Below are 24,904 nucleotides of genomic sequence, written 5' to 3'. Positions count from 1 at the left end.
TATTAATGTGATGGATTACATTGATTGTTTTTCTAATGTTGAACCATCCCTGCATACCTGGTATAAATCCCACTTGATCGTGGTGAATTATTTTTTTGATATGTTGCTGAATTCTATTGGGTAGAATTTTGTTGAGGATTTTTGCATCAATGTTCATGGGGGATATTGGTCTGTAATTTTCTTTTTTTGTGATGTCTTTACCTGGTTTTGGTATCAGGGTTATGCTGGCTTCATAGAATGAGTTTGGTAATATTCCATCCTTTTCTATGCTCTGACATACCTTTAGTAGTAGTGGTGTTAACTCTTCTCTGAAAGTTTGGTAGAAATCTCAAGTGAAGCCATCTAGGCAGGGCTTTTTTTTCTTGGGACTTTTTAAATAACCTTTTCCATCTCTTCGTTTGTTATGGGTTTATTTAGTTGTTCTACCTCTGTTTGTGTTAGTTTAGGTAGCTAGTGGGTGCCTAGAAATTTGTCCATTTCCTCTAGGTTTTCAAATTTGTTGGAGTACAATTTTTCAAAGTATTCTGTTATGATTCTTTTAATTTCAGTTGGCTCTGTTGTGATAGTACCCATCTCATTTCTTATATGGGTTATTTGCTTCCTCTCCTGTTTTCTTTTGTCAGTTTGCCCAATGGTTTATCAATTTTGTTGATCTGTTCGAAGAACTAACCTTTGATTTTGTTAACTCTTTCAATAGTTTTTCTATTCTCTATTTCATTTAATTCTGCTCTAATTCTTATTATTTCCTTTCTTCTGGCACCCGAGCGCTTCTTTTGCTCCTCACTTTCTACTTGTTCCAGTTGTAGGGTTAATGTTTTGATTTTGCTCCTTTCTTCTTTTTGCATGCGTGCATTTATTGCTATAAACTGACCTCTGAGCACTGCTTTTTCTGTGTCCCAAAGGTTCTGGTGGGATGCATTTTCATTATTGTTTGAGTCTATGAATTTCTTTATTCCATCCTTAATTTCTTCTATAACCCAGTAGTTTTTGAGCAAGGTGTTGTTCATTTTCCATGTGTTAGATTTTTTTCCCTTGCTTTTTCTGTTACTGATTTCTATTTTTATGGCTTTATGGTCAGAAAAGATGCTTTATAATATTTTGATGGTTTGAATTTTGTTAAGGATTGCTTTATGGCCTAATATGTGGTCTATTCTGGAGAAGTTCCATGTGCATTGGAAAAGAAAGTATATTTGGCTGCTGTTGGGTGGAGTGTTCAGTATATGTCTATGGGATCAAGCTGGTTGATGGTAGTGTTTAGATCTTCCATGTCTTTGTTGAGCTTCTTTCTGGATGTTCTGTCCTTCACCGAAAGCAGCATGTTGAAGTCTCCTACTATTATTGTGGAGCTGTCTATCTCTCTTTTCAAAGCTGTTAGAGTTTGTTTTATGTATTTTGGAGCCCTGTCATTTGGTGCATAAATGTGTATTATATTTATGTCTTCTTGCTGTATTGACCCTCTAATCAGTATATAGTGTCCTTCCTTATCCTTTGTGGTGGATTTTACTTTAAAGTCTATTTTGTCGGAGACTAATATTGCCATTCCTGCTCTTTTTTGAGTGTTGTTTACTTGATATATTTTTTGCTCTCCTTGAGTTTTAGTTTGTTTGTGTCTTTAAGTCTAAGGTGTGTCTCTTGTAGGCAGCGTATAGATGAATCGTCTTTTTTTATCCAATATGCCACTCTCTGTCTCTTTATTGGTGAGTTTAATCCATTTATATTCAGCATGATTATTGATAAGTATGAGTTTAGTGCTATCATTTTGCTGTCTTTTTTTGTGTGTTGTTCACAGTTTCTTTGTTCCCCTTAGTTTTCTGTGCTGAGTAGTCTTCTTTATGTATTTCCTTTTCATCTTTTTCATTATCATTTATTTTATATTCACTGAGTCTTTATATTTTTCTAGTTTTTTATTTTGGCATGTAGGATTGTTAGTTTACTTTGTGGTTTCCTTAGTATTTACCTCTATTTTTCTAAGTTTAAACCACTCTTTTATTTCTTTATATCACTTTGACTTCCTTTCCATATGAAAAATCTATGTCTACATTTTTTAGCCCCTCTATTTTGTTTTAATGTTGTCATCTTTTACATATTGACTTCTCTGTTTCCCTATTTTCAGTGTTTTAACTTTGATTTATTTTTGTGACTTCCCTATCTGGGTTGATATCTGGTTGCTCTGTCCTGTGTTCTAGTCTTGGGTTGTTATCTGATGTTATTGATTTTCTAACTGGAGGACTCCCTTTAGTAATTCTTGTCATTTTGGTGTGTTTTTTGCAAAGTCCCTAAATTTCTGTTTATCTGGAAATGCCCTAATTTCGCCATCATATTTGAGAAACAGTTTTTCTAGATATATAATTCTTGGCTGGCAATTTTTTCCTTCAAGGCCTTATATATGTCATCCCATTAACTTCTTGCCTTCATGGTTTCTGCTGAGTAGTCCAAGCTTATTCATATTGACTCTTCTTTGTAGATGACTTTTCATTTATCCCTAGCCGCTCTTAAAATTCTCTCTTTATCTTTGGTTTTGGCAAGTTTAATTATAATATGTCTCGGTGACTTTCTTTTGGGATCTACCTTATGTGTGGTTCAATGAACATCTTGGATAGTTATCTTCTCATCTTTCATGATATAACGGAAGTTTTCTGCCCAACAAAATCTTCAACAATTCTCTCTGTATTTTCTATTATCCCCCCTTGTTCTGGTGTTCCAATCACTCGTAGGCTATTCCTCTTGATAGAGTCCCACATAATTCTTAGGGTTTCTTCATTTTTTTAAAGCCTTTTATCTCATTTTTCCTAAGTGAGTTGGTGTCAAGTGCTTTATCTTCAGTCTCACTAATTCTGACTTCCATTGCCTCAATTCTGCTCCTATGACTTTCTATTGAGTTGTCTAATTCTGAAAGTTTATTGTTAATCTTCTGGATTTCTGATTGCTGTCACTCTATGGATTCTTGTGGCCTGTTAAATTTGTCATTATGCTCTCCTCTAATCTTCTTAGGTTCCTCTAGTGTGAGGTCTGAGTTTTGCCTAATTTCTTTCCTGATGTCTTGAAGAGTTCTGTATATTAATCTTTTGTATTCTGTCTCTGGTAATTCCAAGAACTTTTCTTCCTCCAGAAAATTTCTAGACTCTTTATTTTGGGAGCTTGCTGAAGCCATCGTGGTCTGCCTCTTTATGTGACTTGATATTGACTGTTGTTTCCTAGCCATCAGTAAGTTATTATATTTATTTATTTTATGTTTGCTTACTGTGTCCTAGCTTCCTGTTTTGTTTTGTTTTGATATGCCCAGATAGGCTCCTCTTGTGAGCTAGTGCTGGCACCAGTACCCCTGAAGCACCAACATCCTGCCACCAGGTGGCTAGACCTGCCGCTAAGTATGTGAGCCCAGGAGTCTGCCCATTCTTTCTGTATGGATTCAGCTCAAGTGTCCAGGTAGTTGACCACCAGGTGTGTGGTGCAAGCTCTCACCTACAGTCCTAGACAGGCGTAGGTGATTGTTGTAGGCACAGGCATCCAGCTGCAGCAGGGGGACACACACTGAGCAAGGCAGGGGACCGACAGCCACCCCCGAGTGTCCAGGAGGAAAGCGTGTCCCTGTTCCCTAGAGAGCATAGACGGTTGGGTTTTTCAGCCAGACAATGAGTACCCAATGCTGTGGGTTGTAAGAACTGGGAGGCACCTCTTGTTCTTGGGCCCCTATCGCAGGTGGCTAGGTGGCGTGGGTGGAGCCACCAGTCCTCAGGCCCCTGATATGCGTAGGTGAAGACCCTGCTTAATGGGCAGAGCAGTGTCAAATGTCCCAAACCTGTCACTTTACAGCCAAAATAGTTGAAGTTAGACTTCAGATATATACCCTGTTGTACTGTGGGAATGAGGGCCTATGCTGTTGAAACGGGCCCACACAAGTCTCTGCAGGGGAAAGCACTCAAAGTCCATGTATCCCTTATGCCTGTGCCTAGGCAAAGGAGCTGTGCCTATCTTGAGTTCCTGACTTAGGGGAGCTGGCAGATTATTTTTTACCCATTTGTTAATTTGTTCCCTTTCCAAGGCCAGGAGAATGGTTCAGGGTGCGTGATGGATCCTACTTCCAGCCCAGGGGACTCGGCAGTTGCTGAAGCCAACCCAGACCCACTGAAGAGCAGGGAGTGGGGAGGTAAATGGGAGAGAGGTTTTTCCCTAAGGAGGGAGTTTTTGATTCGCATGATAGGCCAGACGCAAGTACTTATCTTTTGCCAATAGAGGGCTACTTCTCTGTGGTTATGGCTGGCCGAGTAGACTCTACACCTCTGGGTCTCTTCTGAAGTGGAAAACACCTCCCAAGCACTGCTGCTTGCCTGCCTCACTGTGCATCCTGAGCTGATCTGGGCTGAAGGGCTCCGGCTGCAGCTGGCTCGGGTCTGGCAACTCCTCGCTGTTTCCAAACCATCTCTCCTTCCCTCTGGCACTCGTTCAATTCCTCAACTTTGCTTTTGATCTTCAGGGTTCCTAGATTGTCATATATAATCGATTCACTTGTTTTTTGGGTCTTTGTTGTGAGAGGGAACACCAAAAGCATCTGACTACTCCGCCATCTTGGCCCCTGCTCTAGTAAGGTGTGTCTTAAACCTAGTCACTTCTGAATTATAAAAAGAGCAGACACAGAAGCAAGCATGAAAGGGGAGAAGATAGAGGCCATGTGAATACTGCCAAGGAAATGAGGAATGCTCGAAGAGACAAGGATCTTCCCCCAGAGCCAACAGAGAGCCTTCGCCTAGAGTTGTTGTGTGCTGTGGAGTCGATTGTGGCCCATACTAAAACCTATTGCCAGAGTGGATTCTGACTCATAGCGACCCTATGGGACAGAGTAGAACTGCCCCATAGGGTTCCAAGGAGTGGTTGGTGGATTTGAACTGCTGACCTTTTTTGGTTAGCAGCCTTGGCACTTAACCACTGCACCACCAGGGCTCCTTGTGACCCATAAAAACCTGTTGCAGTCAAGTTGATTCTGACTCATAGCCACCCTATAGCGACCGTATTTGCAGGGGCAGATTAACCAGTAAGCAAGTTACGCACAGACTTACAGTAAGCAAGGTACACATAAGGTAATTGTGTTTACTTATTAATCTGTAGTGCATAATTTCACATGGATTTCACCACATCTTTGATTTTGAATCAGAAAATCATGCGGTCTACTATGCCGAGAATGATAAATTGAAGAGGAATGATGTCACAGTCATTGTCAAAGAGAACATTTCAAGATCTATCCTGAAGTACTACGCTGTCAGTGATAGGATAGTATCCATAGCCTATAAGGAAGATGGGAGCCCTGGTGGCATAGAGGTTAAGAGCTTGGCTGCTAACCAAAAGGTTGACAGTTCAAATCCACCATCTGCTCCTTGGAAACTCTATGGGGCACTTCTACTCTGACCTATAGGGTTGCTATGACAGCAACAGGTTTGGTTTTGGTTTTACGAGGAAGACCACTTAATACGACTATTATTCAAATTTACACACCAACCACTAAGAAAAAGATAAAGAAATTGAAGACTTTTACCAACTTCTGCAGTCTGAAATTGATCAAACATGCAATCAAGATTTACTGATAATTACTGGTGATTGGAATGAGAAAGTTGAAAACAGAGAAGGATTGGTAGTTGGAAAATATGGCCTTGGTAATAGAAACAATGCCAGAGATCACATGATACAATTTTGCAAGACCAATGACTTATTCACTGGCAATATCTTTTTTCAACAACATAAACAGTGAGTATACACATGGACCTCTCCAGATGGAATACACAGGAATCAAATTGACTTCATCTGTGGGAAGAGGTGATGGAAAAGCTCTATATCATCAGTCAGAACAAGGCCGGGGCCTGGCTGCATAACTGACCATCAATTACTCACATGCAAGTTCAAGGTGAAGCTGAAGAAAATTAAAGCAAGTCCATGAGAACCAAAGTACGACCTTGAGTATATCCCACCTGAATTTGGAGACCCTCTCAAGAATAGATTTGACATGTTGAACATTAATGACCGAAGACCGGTCGAGTTGTGGAATGACATGGAGAATATCATACATGAAGAAAGCAAAAGGTCATTAAAAATACAGGTATTAGGGATAGAATTATGTCCTTCCAAAATATCTGTCAACTTAGCTAGGCCATGATTCCCAGTATTGTGTGATTGTCCACCATTTTGTCTTCTGATGTGATTTTCCTATGTGTTGTAAATCCTACTTCTGTGATGTTAATGAAGTGGGATTATCAGCAGTTACGTTAATTGAGGAAGGACTCAATCTACAAGATTAGGTTATGTCTTAAGTCAGTCTCTTTTGAGATATAAAAGAGAGAAGTGAGCAGAGAGATAGGGGGACCTCACACCACCAAGAAAGCAGCACTGGAAGCATAGCAAGTCCTTCGGACCTGAGGTTCCTGCGCTGAGAAGCTCCTAGACAAGGGGAAGATTGATGACAAGGACCTTCTCCCAAAGCTGACAGAGAGAAAGAATTCCCCGGAGCTGGTGCCCTGAATACGGACTTCTAGCCTCCTAGACTGTGAGAGAATAAATTTCTGTTTGTTAAAGTCATCCACTTTTGGTATTTCTGTTACAGCAGCACTAGGTAACTAAGACAACAAGAAAGAAAAGACCAAAAAAGATGTCAGAAGAGACTCAGAAACTTGCTCTTGAACATAGAGTAACTAAAGCAAATGGAAGAAATAAAGAAGTAAAAGAGCTGAACAGAAAATTTCAAAGGGAGGCTAGAAAAGACAAAGTAAAGTATTATAATGAAATGTGCAAAGACCAGTAGTTAGAAAACCAAAAGGAAGAAAACCAAAAGGAAGAGAACCGAAAGGAAGAAAACACTCAGCATTTCTCAAGCTGAAAGAACTGGGAAAAAAAAAATTCAAGCCTACAGTTGCAATCTTGAAGGATTCTATGAGCAAAATACTGAATGACGCAGGAAGCATCAAAAAAAGATGGAAGGAGTACATAGCATCACCATACCAAAAAGAATTAATCGATGTTCAACCATTTTGGGAGGTAGCATATGATCAAGAACCAATGGTATTGAGGGAAGAAATCTAAGCTGCACTGAAGGCATTGGTGAAAAACAAGGCTTCAGGAATTGGTGGAATACCACTGAGTGTTTCAAGAAATGGACGCAATGCTGGAAGTGCTCACTCCTCTATGCCAAGAAATTTAGAAGACAGCTACCTGGCCAACTGACTGGAAGAGATCCGTATTTGTGCCCATCCCAAAGAAAGGTGATCCAACCTAATGCAGAAATTATCGATCAATATCATTAATAATATCACATGCAAGTAAAATTTTGTTGAAGGTAATTCAAAAACGATTGGAGCTGGAACTGTCAGAAATTCAAGCTGGATTCAGAAGAGGACGTGGAACCAGGGATACCATTGCTGATGTCAGATGGATCCTGGCTGAAAGCAGAGAATACCAGAAAGATGTTTACTTGTGTTTTATTGACTATACAAAGGCATTTGACTGTGTGGATCATAACAAATTATGGATAACATTGCAAAGAATGGGAATTGCAGAACACTTAACTGTGCTCAAGCAGAAACTGTACATAGTCCAAGAAGAAGTCACTCGAACAGAACAAGGGGATACCTGGGTGGTTTAAAATCAGGAAGGATGTGTGTCAGGGTCCTATCTTTTCACGATACTTATTCGATCTGTATGCTGAGCAAATAATCTGAGAAGCTGAACTCTATAAAGAAGAGTGGGGCATCAGGATTGGAGGAAGACTCTTTAACAACCTGCATTATGCAGATGACACAACCTTGCTTGCAGAAAGCAAAGAAGACTTGAAGCACTTACTGATGAAGATCAAAGACTACTACAGCCTTCAGTATGGATTACACCTCAACATAAAGAAAACAAAAATCCTCACAACTGGACCAATAAGCAACATCATGATAAAGGGAGAAAATATTGAAGTTCCACAATCAATTCCCACAGAAGCAGCAGTCAGGAAATCAAACGACGTATTGCATCGGGCAAATCTGCTGCAAAAGACCTCTTCAAAGTGTTAAAAAGCAAAGATATCACTTTAAGGACTAAAGTGCACCTGACCCAAGCCATGGTATTGCCTCATATGCAAGGGAATGCTGGACAATGAAAAAGGAAGACCGAAGAAGAAGTGATGCCTTTGAATTATGGTGTTGGAGAAGAATATTGAATACACAACGAACTGCTAGAAGAACAAACAAATCTGTCTTGGAAGAAGTGCAGCCAGAATGCTCCTTAGAAGTGAGGATGGTGAGACTTCATCTTGCTTACTTTGGACATGTTATCAGGAGGGACCAGTCCCTGGAGAAGGACCTCATGCTTAGTAAAGTGGTGGGTCAGTGAAAAAGAGGAAGACCTTCAAGGAGATGACACAGTGGCTGCAACAATGAGCTCAGGTGTAACAATGATCGTGAGGATGGCGCATGACCGGCGGTGTTTCATCCTGTTGTATGTGAAAAACAGGTAATTTTAACCAAGGTGATAGATGCCTATTGCTGATAAGTCTAGCATATATTATGTAAGATAAACGTTAGGACACCTCAGGATGTCTTCCTTAGTTTGCACTGAGTTACATGTACTACTTGATCTGTTTCTTGCCCATAGTATCTGGTATCTTAACTGTCTGTTTATGGTGCTCCCTGGAGGATGCAATGGTGTGAAAATGTGTTCTGTTTTTCAGCATATGGGAAGCTGAACTTCCCGTACTATCGAGGTTTTGTGCACAAATACGCAAGCTGTGTTGTATATCAGAAAGAACCAGCTCCATCCCCTTCTAGCTGTGTGTGTTTGGGCAACCCATCTAACCTCCATGAGCCTCAGTTTCCTCATCTATAAATGAGGATAATCATTGGGACAATTAGAGAAAACATTAATAAAAAGCACAGTAAATGATTATTATTATCTCTGGAGCCCTGACAGCACAGTGGCTAAGAGCTTGTCTGCAAACCAAAAGTTGGCAGTTTGAATCCACCAGCTGCTCCTTGGAAACCCCATGCAGCAGTTCTACTCTGTTCTATAGGGTCTCTATGAGTTGCAATCGACCCGACAGCAATGAGTTTGGTTTTGGATTATTACCTCTAAGGAGCCCTGGTGGCACAACAGTTAAGTGCTTGTCTGCTAACCGAAAGGTTGGCAGTTCCAACCTATCCAGCAGCTCCAATGGAGAAAGACCTGGTGATCTGCTTCTGTAGAGATTACAGCCAAGAAACTCCTATAGGGCAGTTCTACTCTGTAACACATGGAGTTGCTATGAGTCAGAATATACTTGACGGCACACAATAACAACAAACAGTATTATCTCTAAAAAGGATATCTGCAAGGATATTCTCTAGTCCACTCAGGACAGACTTGCTTCATTTCAAGTAGAGATCAAATCTTTCAACAAATATGCTAACAATGAAAATCCCTATATCATAAAATGACTATCAAACTCTGATGGTCCATTATTTCAAATAACATTTCATGTAACAAGAGAATTTGGACAGGTCATTAGAGTTTGTTGTACTGTTTGTGTCATCGCCTTTGATTCTATAAAGAAAATCTTCTAATGCTTCTGGTACATAGTTCTGCATGTCATGTACCAAATTCAATCTGTTACAAAGCTCAGAGTTGCTGATTTAGGTTGTCTTGAAGTCCTGGACAACTGCAAAGATACAAAGAAAATTTCTTGCACCGCTCTCACAATTATTTATTATTTAATTATCATTTCCTAGTTGCTTGTGCACCTGGAAGAGTGACAATTCAAGAAGACCCCCATGGCCACCTGTCTGTGGCTTGGCCCAATGTCAAGTTGGGAGATTACTACGTGGCCTTTGTGAAGAGTGACGATGGCTTGGAAGTACACTGCAACACATCCCTCACCCAGTGCAATTTCCTGTCTGAGTGTGGCTTCACTTACTTTATTAGCATTTTTGCCTATAACAAGGCAGGGCAGAGTCCTCTGGGTGATGTGTTCAATTATACCACAGGTAAGTTGCATTTGATGCTTGCAAAGGGAGTTCTGAGTTCACTAAACTCAGCAGCAGAATGGATCACCTATTGCACTCACTGAGTTACATAGACCACCTGGGAGTCCTTCTAGGGCCAAGAACAGAAAATGAATTTCTTGTCTCACGTTCTTTCCAGAGTAGGAGATTTTGACAAGAATGCATAGCTTGGAAGTGAACAGAGGGGGAAGAGTGTGGTTGTTCAACATTGCTCTGAAAAAGTAAACCCTTCACAAAGATGTCAGAGCTCAGCCCTGTGCTAGATGCTAAGGAGACCAGAGTGACAAAGATGCAATGGCGAAGAGACATCGTGGTGTGGAGGGAACTGGTGTAGGACGCCTGGGTTTAAGTCCTAACTTGACCGCTAACTCATTTGTAAGATGGGCTAATGATGTTCACCTCACTAGTCCCTAGTACCCTCCTCTGCAAAATGGGACAAACAATAATGAAGATGTGAATCTGAAAAGATCTTTGTAAGTGGCAAAGCACCACACAGCTATTTCTATCAGTATCATTATTGTTGTTTTTGTTAGGTGCCATTGAGTCGGTTCTGACTCATAGCGACCCTGTGCACTACGGAACGAAACACTGCCTGGTCCTGTGCCATCCTCACAATCATTGTTATGCTTGAGCCCATTGTTGCAGCCACTGTGTCAATCCATCTCATTGAGGGTCGTCCTCTTTTTCGCTAACCGTTTGCTTTACCAAGCATGATGTCCTTCTCCAGGGACTGGTCCCTCCTGATAACATACCTAAAGTATGTGAGACAAAGTCTCACTATCCTTGCTTCCAAGGAGCATTCTGGCTGCACTTCTTCCAAGACAGATTTTTTTCGTTCTTCTGGCAGTCTATGGTATACTCAATATTCTTCACCAACAGCATAATTCAAAGGCATCAATTCTTCTTCAGTCTTCCTTATTCATTGTCCAGCTTTTGCATGCATATGAGATGATTGAAAATACCATGGCTTGGGTCAGGTGTACCTTAGTCCCCAAAGAGACGTTATTATTATCACATCATTAATACAGTTACTATTTTTCTCCTCCACTAGGCTTGGATTTCTACAAGACAGGGATCATGTTTTACTTATCTTTTCCTGGTGGCACAGTGGTTAAGAGCTCAGCTACTAACCAAAAGGTTAACAGTTCGAATCCACCAGCTGCTCCTTGGAAATCCTATGGGCAGTTCTACTCTGTCCTATAGGGTCGCTATGAGTCAGAGTCGACTCTATGGCAATGGGTTTGGTTTTTAGTTTTTAGGATCTCACCTTAAATCTTCTAATATAATTATACTCCCATCCTCCCCCCCAGCTTTTTCTGTTTTCGTGTCTGCGGAGGCTGATAGGATCTGAGAAGTTAGAGTAGATCCTGAAGTTAGATCTTGAATGTCATGCTGAAGATTTCTCCTCTATGCAGTGGGTATTAGGCCAAGATTGAAGCTGGACCAACTAGTAGGAGGTTACTGCAGTAATTGCGGAAGGCAGTGGCAGAGGCTCTGGGCATGGGGAGGTCAGGATCTTGATGACCCCTTTGGTGGCATTGCTCTGTCCTGACCTCCATTCTATCTGCTCTTGCTTTCAGCTCCCTGTTGTCCTAGTGACATTCACCCTGTGCTCGTGTCCAATGACAGAGTAGAGATTGTCTGGTCTCCTGCTCGTGGTGCTGAACTCTATGAAACTAAGGCTATAGATGGGTACAATGTGGTTGAGTGCAACGATACCACCCCTGCTTGCACCCTTTCGGCTCTAGAGTGTAACACCAAGTACAACATCACGGTGTATTCATTCAGCGAAGTCCGGGGCAGCAACATGTCATGTACCTCCCAATTTATAACCACAGGTATGGCACAGCTATTAATTCATTTATTGATGTCTGAATGATTCACCCCACTTATGGCCCTCACAGGAGTCCCTGGGCGGTGCAAACAGTTAATATGCTCAGCTGCTAATTGAAAGGTTGGAGTTTCGAGTACACCCAGAGGAACCTTGGAAGAAAGGCCGGGTGACCTACTTCTGAAAAATCAGTTATTGAAAAACCTGTGGAGCGCAGTTCTACTCTGGCACACGTGGGGTCCCCATGAGTCAAAGATGACTCGATGGCAGCTAGTTGTATATCCCTCAGGATCGGCGTTCAGCAAGACCTATAAAGAAGCTAAATCCTATTAACCACCCTTTGCAGGTACCATTAGAGTCCCTGTTGGACTCAGTAGAGGCAAAAGCAAAGATGGGAGAAGGAGAACAGGGGTGGGAGGGAGGAAAGGAGACCATGGGGGAGAGTACAAGGTTTCATCAATGATCACATTAGCCATTTAGTTCCTCCTGCTTTTGGAAGGTCTGCCCGGTATTTACACCCTGAAGATTGTTGAGTTTTTGTTTTATTTATTTTGAAGTTCAAAATGCTCTTAAACATTTTCCTGCCAGTCCAACACTATAGAAACCCAATACCATATGTCAGTGTCAACAACTTTCCATACAAAGTCTCTGTGAATTTGGCCTACATGCCTGGTATGGTTGAAAGTAATAACAATCTGATTTGGGGAAAAAAAGTCAACTTTAGACCAAATGGCACATGTGGTATTTTTTACTTGTGCTGTTTCAGTTAATAACCTCAATTCTCTTAGCTCCTTGTAGTCCTGAAATAAAAAATGTTTCAAAGGACGCGTTCTCCGTGATTAACGTGCACTGGCGACCCACTAATGATGACGCCACTTATACAGTGACTGCCCAAGGTGAGAAAGGGCTGTATCGGTGCAGCAGCACGGGAGAGTCCTGCACCCTGGCAGGCCTGCCCTGCGGCTCAGCATTCTCCATCACCGCTGTGGCGGAAACACAGGCAGGACGGAGCCTGCCAAGCTTCAGTGTGCCCCTGGAAATGGGTATGTAGCAACCACCAGCCTGAACTAAGACACGAATTTTCTTATTGGGTCTGCCCTAAGTGTGGTAGAAATGTATTATATTGCATTATTAAGAGTCCCAATCTTAGAAAATAAAACGTTCAACATCTGGACACAGGTTATGTAAAATTATCAACAGAAGACTCTAATGTTTTCATAACCACTGGCATCAAAGGAGGAATATTAACTTTGCAAAATATTTCTTTGAAGTCCTATTCCCGCATGACATAGTCTGTCAGAATAGCTAACAAGTAACCAAATGAGCTGGTCTATTATTGATTTCTTTGACTGGGCTCTTCCAGATTTTTCTCTAAAAATGATTTTTGAGCTTCAGTTTCCTTATCAGTACAAGCAGAATAATGGTCGCATAAGGTGGTTGTGAATATTAAATTAACTAATGCTATGAAGCTGTTAGCATAGTCCTGCATTGTAAAAGGACTCGGAAAAATAAAGCTGTTATTGCTTCAGTGTATATAGTTTTGTATGTGAATGAAATTTAGGAAATCACTTTAAGCCTTTGGGCATCATTTTCCCCTATATCCAAGGGAGGTGATATGGAAAGAAGGCACTTTAAACTATGAAAGTTGAAATACCTAAAAATTAGCAGAATAATGACAATGCCAAACACACACTCATGAAGATTCCAAATAACCTATATCCCATATAATGCGTCCCTGAAAAATTGAGACTTGACTATAGTGTCAGAGATGGCTAAGAATATCTCAAGTTTCTGTAATGAATGATGCATTATGAAATGCATGAGAAAGATAAAATATATTTCACTGCAAATACTATGAACAAGTAGAGGTGAATATAACCATTGCTTTGAAATTCCCAGCTGGAATTAAGTCAAGGGATAACAAAGGATTTCTTCCTTGTGAAGAAAAACAGTGGGTGAGAACTTGCATTACCCAATGGCCAATTTGTGTACTGCATTCTTAGGAAAATCACCCACAATACACAGTTGGTATTACGTGATGTATCAGAGGAAAAAAGCAGGAAGGAAATTTCGATTAACAATTGAAGGTTTCAAAAATTCAGGCTACTGAATGAAACACAGGCAAAATAGCGTTTTTGATAGTTTTTTTTTTTTTTTTTTTTAACAAACAACCCTTGTTGGGAGTAAAGTTCTGATACTTTCTCTCTTTCCCCATTTAAGCACCGTGCTGTCCAGCCAGTCTGACAGTAACCCAGGTCACCCAATCAGTCATCAACGTGAGCTGGACTCTTGGGACTGGTGCCCAAACCTATGTGGCAGTGCTGGAGTCACAAGCTGGACAGTCTAAGTGTCACACCCATGAAAACCACTGCCTCCTGGGATGCATCAGATGTGGCATCAATTACACCGTGGCATTAAAAGCAATTAGTGCCACTGGGCTGACTGTGGATTGTGCCTTCCAAAGTTACTCCTCTAGTAAGTGAATTCTAAACTCTAGCTCTAAACCAGTTACCATCAAGTCGATTCTGACTCATGGCAACCCCATGTGTGTCAGAGTAGAACTGTGCTCCATAGGGTTTTCAATGGCTGATTTTTTGAAAGTAGATGGCCAGGCCTTTCTTCCAAGACACCTCTGGGTGGACTTGGACTATACAGCAGCCAAGCACATTAACCATTTATATCAACCAGGGACTTCAAACTCTAGCTCTAGAGGGTCGACAATCACTTTGACTATTATAAATCCAGGCCTAAACTCTTTCTTTTCATTTAAAATATGCTGTATCTCCACCTAGCTTGAAAATTTGCATTATAAATTCAGATTACTTTCTAAAACGTTTACAGTTTCCCCCCATAAGCTAGAACTTCAAAGCTTCAGAGGCTTCTGTTGGTAGTTGATGAATGAACTCCCTGGGTAACAGGTTCAGATATACTTTTTCTGAAGGGAGAACCTGTTTTTTGTTTGTTTCTGCACGAACAAAGCTGTATTGAGCAAAAACAGCCAGTGAGTAGAGACAAAGAGGGACGGTGCAACGCTAGCCTTTGGGGAGAACATGTTTTTATAGGACACAACTATCTGCAGTGCAGAGTAACTCAGCCTGACAGTTCTCAGAAAGCATTAGATCACACATTTTATTTGGCTTGGATTTTTTAATTCTCATTACCATACTACTACCTCTCTCTTCTAAGCCACTCCAACTCCTTCTATGGTTTCTTATTTCAACAGGCTAAGAGAGCAAAGGCATATGCCTCCGGACAGTATCATACCTTGTTCTTCACAAAGACCAAACCATTAGGGAATAGCAGGAGAAAGGAGAAGTGGCGTACGGCTAGCAAATAAGATCCCTCTAGTATGATTCTAATCCACTGAAGTGGCTGCCTGGAGCACTGTTTTGAAAACGAAACTCCTGAGGATGCCTTCTAGGCTTAATGGGACAGAGTCCATGATCAGTTGGTTATGTTTGCGTGGGATATATGGGGTGGGAGAATTGAAATATAATTTTGCCATCTCTGGGGTACTGGAAAGAGTGGCCAGATAGAAGTCTATACAGTATTGCCTTAACTTCCTCAATTCTCAGCTTCCTTAATGGTAAGGAAAATAGGGATAATAATTTCTTCCTAGCTTACCTTGCAAATTTGTTTTGAGAATCAAATCATAACGTAAAAGCACTTCTAAAGTGTTACACATATGTAAGGTAGTTTATACTTTCTTTTGGCCCATTATCTTTCTTTAGATTTACTGGTTGAATTCTTATCCTGATATAAGTAGGAATATGGCACATTGCTTACCTTTACACTGGAAAAAGTTTTTTTTTTTTTTTTTAAGAAATAAATCAAATGATCCTGATTATCTATAAATGAACTTTTTTTGTTTTATTATACAATAGAATCTTTATTTTAATTACTAGAATTTACCATTTGGGGCTGTGCCCCAGGGCAGGGCCTGCTCAATGTATGGCCTGCTCAAGAACTTTAGAAAAGAAACAAATAAATAAAAGGCATCTAATCAGCTGGCACATATGAAATATGAACCAGCAAAGCTTGGTCACCTGCTTGTTGGGTAAGTGACTGCTCCCAAGGTGTTATGCCACCAGCTCAACAAAATTTCTCTTTTCAATTAAAGCTGAGTATAATTAATTATAGGAGTCCCTGGATAGTACAAACGGTTAATGCACTGGGCTGCTAACTAAAGGTTGGAGGGTTAGGTTGGAAGAAAGGCCTGGCAATCTACTTCCAAAAACATCAGCCATTGAAAACCCTGTGGAGCACAACTCTACTCTGGCACACATGGGGATGCCATGAGTCAGAACTGACTTGACAGCAACTGGTTTTTTTTTTGTTTATAATTAATTATAGTTAAATTTAATCCCACTAAAATTACATGAAACTAGAGTATTACGAAGGATCTTGCCAAGGATTCTGCACATTTGACTCATAAAGTCTGAGTCATGTACAGTGAGTATCTGACAAGTGTGGACCTTTCTGACTCACCACCCCACTCGTGGGTTTTTGACCAGGTGGCCCGCCACAGAAAGAATTTGGGTACTTCTTCAAATTTTGCTCTAATTAATCGTATTATTTTGTAATAGGTTACTTATAGTATTTACCTATGGAGTCCCTGGGTGGTGCAAACAGTTAACACACTTGGCAGCTGCTAACTGAAAGAGTAGAGGTTTGAGTCCACCTAGAGTCACCTCAGAAGAAAGGCCTGGCAATCTACTTCTGAAAAATCAGCCATTGAAACCCTAAGAACCACAGTTCTACTCTAATACACATGGGGTTGCCATGAGTTGGAGTCAACTGTGTGGCAACTGATGATATTTTTTTCCCTGTAGTAGTAAAGGAGTTTGTTTTTATTCTTCAGGTGTCTGCTGCCCTTTGGGGGTGAAATTATATAGGCTGGGCCCTAATGGCATCCGGATCTACTGGCAAGCCTCCAGGGGCTCTGCCAATTACAGCACTGACCTCTATGGCTCCAAAGGCATCTTCACGTGTGCCCCCAGCTCCAGCTTCAGCTTCTGTGATGTCACGGAGATACCCTGTGGAGATGTGTATACCGTGATGGTCTCTCCAGTTGCTGAGACAGGACTGAAGCTTACTTTCTGTCCAAAAAAAATATACTCAGGTAGAGCAAGTTATGACCTTTATTTAAAACCAACCCCCAACTAGATCTGTGCATTAAGACTCAGAGCAATCTCCTCCTTTTCTATGTAGGAAATTTGAAAAGTGTGAAATTTCCAGGCTGTTTGTGGCTTCTGGGGACCCCAAGCCTCTTTGTAATTATGATGCTTTATTATTATTTGATTTAGGGGTACTCCTCCCTTCCCTGTGCTTCTCTTCCCCTAGAGAAAAAGGGCCAGATGCTTGCTGCTTGAATAGTAAAGCTAAGTAAAAATGATTATCTGCTTTGAGATTTGAGGATAGATTTGGAACATAGTCTTAGAGATAATGATAGACACCTGGGATGTTGGAAATTGAGGGACTGCAACCTTTATTTTCACAGACTCAGAATTATGACTGAAAAAGAGTTGGAGGATCAGGAAAAACTATAAGTCATAAGCTAGGTTTGGAAATGTGAGTGGGCAGACAGTCTGTGATCACAAAGCCTGGCTGTCAGCAACTGCCATCTCCCCAAAGCTGGCAGAAACACATGAGCAATTCTCCTGCTCTTTATTCCAGCCCCTCTGCTGCCTTGCCCAGGGCACAGTCATGTATTTTTCATATATTTCTAAAATTAAAGGAAAGAGATGATGAAGCCCTGGAACTTTGCAGGTAAACACAGGAGCTCACAACCCTTTATTGGTAACTAGGATCTAAGAATTCCAATTATTTGTTGGTGACACAAAGGCAAGATAGCACCTGTGATGGAACCAGGCCAGTTCCTCCTGAGGGGATGTTCTCGCTATCCTTGGCTGTCATATTCTGATTCTTTGTTTTTTTTATTAATTTGTGCACAGGACAAGCTGGCCTACAGCATGGCCTGTGGGAAGGAACAGGAATGAGTTCTTGGGGGAGAGAGGAGGAAGTGAGGATGAGCTCTTAGGCAGAGAAGCTTAAAGCTCAGTAACAATAATCCAACACATTTATGTAATATTTTACAATTTATCGAGTGTTTTCACATTTAATATTTCATTGAATGCTCAAAACAACCATATGAGGTAGGTTCAACAGATTTTATTATCTCCAATTTATAAATGAGGAAACTGAGGCTCCAAGGGTCCCAAATCTCTGTCTTCAGCCCTTCTCTTCTCCTAACCTCTAAATCCATATTCCAACTTGATTTCTCTACCTGGAGATGTCCCAGGCATTGCAAACCCCAGGGCCAATATGAACACCTGATCTTTTCATCCTGACATTTCTGATATTCCTTACATCATCCTTGTTTCAGGTACACAAGCTGAAAACCCCGGAGTCAGCTTCCCTTTCCCTCATCCTCCATGTCTACGTAGTCTCCAAGTCCTGTCCTGTTCACCTCCCTGATTGAATCCAACTTGTCTTCATTTCCACAGCTGTAGCTGTACTTCAGACCCTCACCACCTAGCCCCTGGACTGCTGAACCAGTCCTACCTTTCTTTCTTCCTTCACTCCAGTCTCCATACTATTACCAGTTATCATTCCAAGACACTGATCCAGTTGTGTTACTTTTATGCTTCAAAATCCTCAAAAGTTCTCCATCGTTCCATAGGATAAAATGTAGTTCTCTGAGCACGTCATTCTAGGTCTTTCACAATCTGTCTTTCTACACCTGCACCAATCGAAATATAATGCAAACTATATGCATAAATTTTAAATTTTCTAGTAGCCACATTAAAAATGTAAAAGCAAACAGATGAAATTAAGTTTAATAATATAGTTTTTAATCCAATATACCCAAAATATAGTCATTCCAACATGTAAACAATATAAAAAGTAGTAAGATCTTTTACATTCTTTTTCTTCCCCATACTAGTCTTCCCATACTAGTCTTTTTTTTTGTAGTCTTTGAAATCTGGTGTGTGTTTTACACTTCCAGCATGTCTCAGTTTGGACTAGCGATATTTCAAGAGCTCAATAGCTACATATAGTTATACATATGCCTCAAAAGTCTGTTGCTAAAATTAATCTTGTATAGTCCTGGTAAAGCTTTAGCATTATTAACATCCTAGATTAGATGTCTCCCAGTTTACTTTGTTTTGTTTTGTGGCTGCCATATTGGACAGCACAATTCTAGGCTTTTCCATAACATCCTCCTGTTGTTGTTAGGTGCCGTCGAGTTGGTTCTGACTCATAGAGACCCTATGTGCAACCGAACGAAACACTGCTGGATTCTGCGCCATCCTAACAATCATTGTTACGTTTGAGCCCATTGCTGCAGCCACTGTGTGAATCCATCTCAGTGAGGGTCATCCTCTTTTTCGTTGACCCTCTACTTTACCAAGCATGATGTCCTTCTCCAGGGACAGATCCCCCCTAATAACCTGTCCAAAGTATGTGAGATGTAATCTCACCATCCTTGCTTCTAAGGAGCATTTTGGCTGTACTTCTTCCAAGACAGATTTGTTCGTTCTTTTGGCAGACCATGGTATATTCAATATTCTTCACCAAAACCATAATTCAAAGGCATTGGTTCTTCTTTGGTCTTCCTTATTCATTGACCAGCTTTCCCATGCATATGAGGCAATTGAAAACACCATGGCTTGGGTCAGGCACACCTTAATCTTCAAGGTGACATCTTTGCTTTTTAACACTTTAAAGAGGTCCTTTGCAGCAGATTTGCCCAATGCAATGCATCGTGTGATTCCTTGACTGCTGCTTCCATGAGCACTGATTGTGGATCCAAGTAAAATGAAATATTTGACAACTTCAATCTTTTCTCCGTTTGTCATGATGTTACTTATTGGTCCAGTTGTGAGGATTTTTGTTTTCTTTATGTTGAGGTGTAATCCGTACTGAAGGCTGTAGTCTTTGTTCTTCATCAGTAAGTGCTTCAAGTCCTCTTCGCTTTCAGCAAGCAAGGTTGTATCATCTGCACAATGCAGGTTGTTGATGAGTCTTCCTCCAATCCTGATGCCCTGATCCTCGACTTTTCCGTAACATCCTCCTGGAAGGACTCTATTCTCTAGTCTAGTAACGAGGAAATCATTCACACGCACATACCTGCACCCCAGACACACCACACACACACACACACACCCCATACCACATCATGCTTCTGAGCTGATGCTGTTGCTCTTCTCTTTGCCTGGAATTCCATCCCACCTCCACTTATAGAACTCCATCAGCCCAAATTTCCCCTCCTCTCGAGGCTGAATTACCCCCCTCCCTCCATCTTTTACGACCACCCCCCTCCCAAAAAAAGAAAAAAAACTCAAACTAGTTGTCATTGAGTCGATTCCAACTCATAGGGACCTTAAAGGACACAGCAGAACTGCCCCGATAGCGTTTCCAAGGCTATAAATCTTTATGAAAGCAGATCGCCACCTCTTTCTCCCGCAGAGTGAGCGGCAGAACTGATGACCTTTAGGTAAGCAGCCAAGTTCTTTAACCACCACGCCACCAGTGCTCCTCTTTATGACCCCACAGCACTGTTATTTTACCACACCATATTACTGTGAGTTGAATGTGTGGTATCTACCCTACTAAACGGTGATTTCTCTGACTCTCTGTAGCTGGCACATGTTGTTTTTAGGTGCCCTTGAGTTGATTCCTATTCCTAGTGACCCTATATGACAGAGTAGAACTGCCCCAGGGTTGCCAAGGCTGTGATCTTTACTGGAGCCACTGGTGGGTTTGAACTGCGGACTTTTCAGTTAGCGGCTGAGCTCTTAACTATTGTGCCACTCATAGCTGGTGTCAAATGTATTTTAAATTTAAAAAAAAGAAAGAATAAATACATGAGTTTCTGTGCTTGCCTATAATCATACAGCTAGTAAGTGAGTAATGGAAGTCTTTTGTTCTTTCTCCTGCCCCATGTGGGCACAATTCGACACATAGAATCATTCCTCTGATGGTTTGTCAGCCACCAGAAGTCCTTAGTGAGAAGTCAGATACCCTTTGGTAGGGTGCCATCTCAAGCCTGAAGCTATTTCACCTTTGTAAGGATTGGGTATCTTGACTCAAGTGTGGGAATCCACCCTTACTCAGTTTCCCTGGTAAAAATCATGCATTTAGGAGTTTTTTTCATTTTAATGGTAATATCAATGATGGCTTATTCTGGTAATCAGGACAATAAATAATAACGACTAGGGTTCATTGTGTGCTATGTGCCAGCCCTGGAGCCCTGGTGGTGCAATGGTTAAGAGCTCAGCTGCTAACCAAAAGATTGGCAATTCAAATCCACCTGCTGCTCCTCGGAAACCGTATGGGGCAGTTCTACTCTGTTCTACAGGGTCGCTAGGAGTTAGAATCAACTAGACAGCAATAGATTTGTTTTTTGTTTATGTGTCAGGCACTATTCTAAGTGCTTTATATATATTAATTCAATTAATCCTTATAACAATCCTGTGATGTTGGTGTTGTTATTCTTACCACTTTACAGATAAGAAACTGAGGCACACAAAGGTGAAGTGACTTGGCCAAGGTCACATTGCTAGTAGGTGTCACCCAAGCTAGTTCTTATTCATTCTTTAATTCACTCCCCTTTATTCTTTCTTAAGTTATATTTTTACCACCTTGAGTATATCGATAAATCAATTTTTAATGCATGCGTTTTTATTTATTACAGTAACTTGCTCTGGAAGTACCCTTGGAATGGGTAAGTCACTTTTGTCATGAATGAAATAGGAAGGTATTTTGTTGTTGCATTTTGAGATGTCTTAATGAAGTCAGAAAGGAGCCCTGGTGGCACAGTGGTTAAAGCACTCAGCTGCTAACCAAAAGGTCGGTGATTGGGATCCATCAGCTACTCCACGGGAGAAAGATGTGGCAGTCTGCTTCCATAAAGATTTACAACCTTGAAAACCCTATGAGGCAGTTCTGCTCTGTTCTACAGGGTTGCTATGAGTCGGAATCAACTTAACGGCAGTGGGTTTTTTTAATGAAGTCTGAATCAAAGCTCACTCTTCTATGAATCAGAAAGGCAAATGCTTTCTTTCTGTGATGTGAGGGTTCCTGCCCCCCCATAACTCCTTTTTCCTATTATAGTGCCTTCCCTCAGATTTTGCCAGTTGAGATGAACTCCCCTGGATTCTGAAGTCTTTTCAGTCTTCCAGCGTCCTACAGGAAAATATTCCCCAGAGAGGGAGCTGCGGAGTCCCTCATACTTCAGAGAGTGGTTCCAACCCTGGCCGTAACTTGGAATCACCTCAAGGGTTGGAACTACCTTGAGAGCTTAAAAGCAACTGATGGCTGGGCCCCATCCCCAGAAAGTCTGATGTCATTGGTCCGGATGTAAAGTCTGGACATCAAGGATATTTAAAAGCTGCTTAGGTAATTCTAAAGCATAGCCAAGGCTGAGAACTACTGTTTTAGAGCGGTGCATCTCAAACTTTATTGTGCATGGACCTTGTTAAAATGCAAATTCTGATTCAATAGATCTGGGGAGGACCTGAGACTTTGCATTTCTCACAAGGTCCCAGTGATGCCAGTGCTGCCTGTGCTGCTGGTCTGACTGCACTTTCAGTGGCCAGGTGGTAGAGTGAATCTGTTAAAAGCCTGTGGGGAGCTAATATGTCTGCCTGCTTCCGGTTGAATGGGTGAGTGTACCCCGAGGAGGAAAAGGGGTGCTGAAAGTAGAGTTGCAGTAAAGATAACCCTCACTGCCACCTCAGTTTTGCTCAGGGCTGATCCTGTCCAGGCTATTCTGGGTGCCCCACTGGGTGACCACACAGAGCCGTGTGTGTGTGAGTGTGTCTGTGTGTGTGTGTGTGTGTGTGCATGTGTGCACGCTCATGCACACACACACACAAACCCTGCAAGTAGTATGAGGAATCCCTGCCACACTCTTCTAGGGGCCAGCTTGGTGTGAAGCTTTGGGCAGACCCCCAGGGAATACGGACATGGCTGATTTCAGATGGCATGAGTGGGAATGAAGCTTTCCTGCTGGTAAAGCCTATGGAGAGCCTCCCAGTCTGGGCCAGCTCACCAAGGTTTTGGGTCTAAGACTTCCGGCCTTCTTGAATTTTGAACTATCCTAAAGTTTCTCAACAGCATGAATGGAATTTTTAAGAGACAGATCTGGGTTCAAATCCTGCTGCTATCACTTGCCCTTAGGAAAGTTGCTTTTTTCTAAGCCTAAATTTCCTCATCTGAAAATTGGGATAAATAATGATAAACTCACAAAATATTATGAGGATTAAATGAGGTGTAAATTATTGGGCACAATGATAGGTCCATAGTAAGCACTTAACAAATGGTCAAAAAAAAAAGAAAAACCCAAACCAAACCTGTTGCCGTCAAGTCAATTCCAATGCATAGTGACCCTATAGGACGCAGTAGAACTGCCCCATAAGGTTTCCAAGGAGCAGCTGGTGGATTCAAACTGCCGACCTTTTGGTTAGCAGCCATAGCTCTTCACCACTGCACCACCAGGGTAGTTATTAATTCATGGTCAGTTTAAGTTCATATCACACTACGTTATATTACGTATCTGTTATTAACACTTGATGTGCTACTTCCAAGTAAGATGCTTGCATTTTAACCTTAGGCCTCATAATACCCTAAGTCAATGGTTCTCAGCAGGTGGTCCCTGGGCCCAAAAGCATCAGCATCACCTGGGAACTTCTTAGAAATGTAGTTTCTGCGGCCCCATCCCAGATCTACTGAATCAGAAATTCTGGGAGGTGGAGCCCAGGAATCTTTGTTTTAACAAGCCCTCCAAGTGATTCTGATGCACGCTAAAGTTTGAGAACCCCAGCTCTAATTCAAGAAAGCTATTTTAATTCTGAAAATTTGATGCAGGTTTGAATGGAGGGGAAAACAATCTATTTGAGGCAACAGGGTTTTAGCAGAAGGTAGACAGGGAGGGCTGTATGCCTTACGTCACTCCATGGGCGGGGGTTGGGGGGGACAATCCATCATCTTGGTTGCAGTATCACCTGCACATCCTGGGGAACTTTAAGGAAGTTTCCTCCATGCAACTCCTTCAGCAGCTGCATATGTTCATGTTCTCCCTAAACAACTCCCCAAATCAGTTGAATTTTGGAGCTCCCTAAGGAACACAGCTTGTTGGCCAGGGGATTGTCCTGAGTCAGTAGCCTGAGCTCAGTGAGAATCTTTGGGAGGATTAATTTCATGAAGCAGAAGAAAGATCACCTGGTTAGTTAGAAACTTCTGGTTATTTCTCTTTGTTCTTTCAAACAGTTCAGATTGTCTTAATTTCCTGCTTAATTGCTGTGAAGTGCTGCAAAAATAGCATTTCAAATCAAAGTACTAATATGAATCTCAGAGAATTTGAGGACTTTTTTTTTTAATCTTAAGAAAACGTGTGCATATCTAATGCATTGCGTTGCCTCGTTTCTTCCTTGCCCTTTTCAGTGATTTACAGAGGGAAGAGAAATGCAGGATGGTACCGTGAGCCTTGGATAAAAAGAAACTTGACAAGTGAGTAATTTAGAGTGAATTTATGTGAGTCAACAGAAAAGACATTTTTTAAAATTCTTCTCACTTCTTTTGCAGAACTGTCTCAGTTGTTAGTGATTAGAGAGGGAAGAGATTTATTAGACTACAAAATGCCTCTAGTATAGGAAAAGCACCTGTGGCCTTTAGAAGACCAATTCTTGACCCAACTGCCAGAGGGCAAGGCTAGGTGTGTCCTCAGGAGTTTAAGATCTGCTGCAAAGAGGGCTCTGGAGAAAAATGGGTCCAGAAACCCAAAAAATCTTCCAAAAGACTGCCCGAGTATACAAGGAGAATCCTGGAAACATAAAAAGTCAGTTTAGCAGAAATTCTTTCTGAGATTTCACATCCAGACACACCATCAACTTCAACACATCCAGCTTCATGAGTGTTTCATGAACACCAGCCCTTGCAATGCAGCCTGCTAACCATTCAGAGGCTGGGCACGGTCACTCGCAAAGAAGCCAAGCCACCCAAACACAGATGGGGCTCATCCGAAGGCAAATCGTCGCCTGGGTGCAGGCATAGATTGGACAGCAGCAGCTGC

The 24,904-nt window shown here is 41.5% G+C and overlaps 1 protein-coding gene across 1 annotated transcript in view; it reads left to right on the top strand.

Moving 5' to 3' along the window:
• FNDC7 (fibronectin type III domain containing 7) overlaps positions 1–24,543 on the top strand; it is a 40,553-nt gene extending 16,010 nt beyond the window's left edge. The window contains exons 6-13 of the mRNA XM_004388048.2: positions 9,723–9,977; positions 11,576–11,833; positions 12,615–12,869; positions 14,047–14,301; positions 16,688–16,948; positions 21,527–21,556; positions 24,277–24,342; positions 24,418–24,543. Of these exons, the coding sequence (XP_004388105.1) occupies positions 9,723–9,977; positions 11,576–11,833; positions 12,615–12,869; positions 14,047–14,301; positions 16,688–16,948; positions 21,527–21,556; positions 24,277–24,342; positions 24,418–24,485 (1,448 nt within the window). The 3' untranslated portion in view covers positions 24,486–24,543. The remainder of the gene's footprint in view (positions 1–9,722; positions 9,978–11,575; positions 11,834–12,614; positions 12,870–14,046; positions 14,302–16,687; positions 16,949–21,526; positions 21,557–24,276; positions 24,343–24,417) is intronic.
• Positions 24,544–24,904: the final 361 nt, after the last annotated feature.

Source organism: Trichechus manatus, unplaced genomic scaffold, assembly GCF_000243295.1.
Source record: "Trichechus manatus latirostris isolate Lorelei unplaced genomic scaffold, TriManLat1.0 scaffold00204, whole genome shotgun sequence".
NCBI classification, from domain to species: Eukaryota; Metazoa; Chordata; class Mammalia; order Sirenia; family Trichechidae; genus Trichechus; species Trichechus manatus.
Note: the sequence above shows the minus strand (reverse complement) of the source record. Positions and strands in the feature narration are given on the sequence as shown.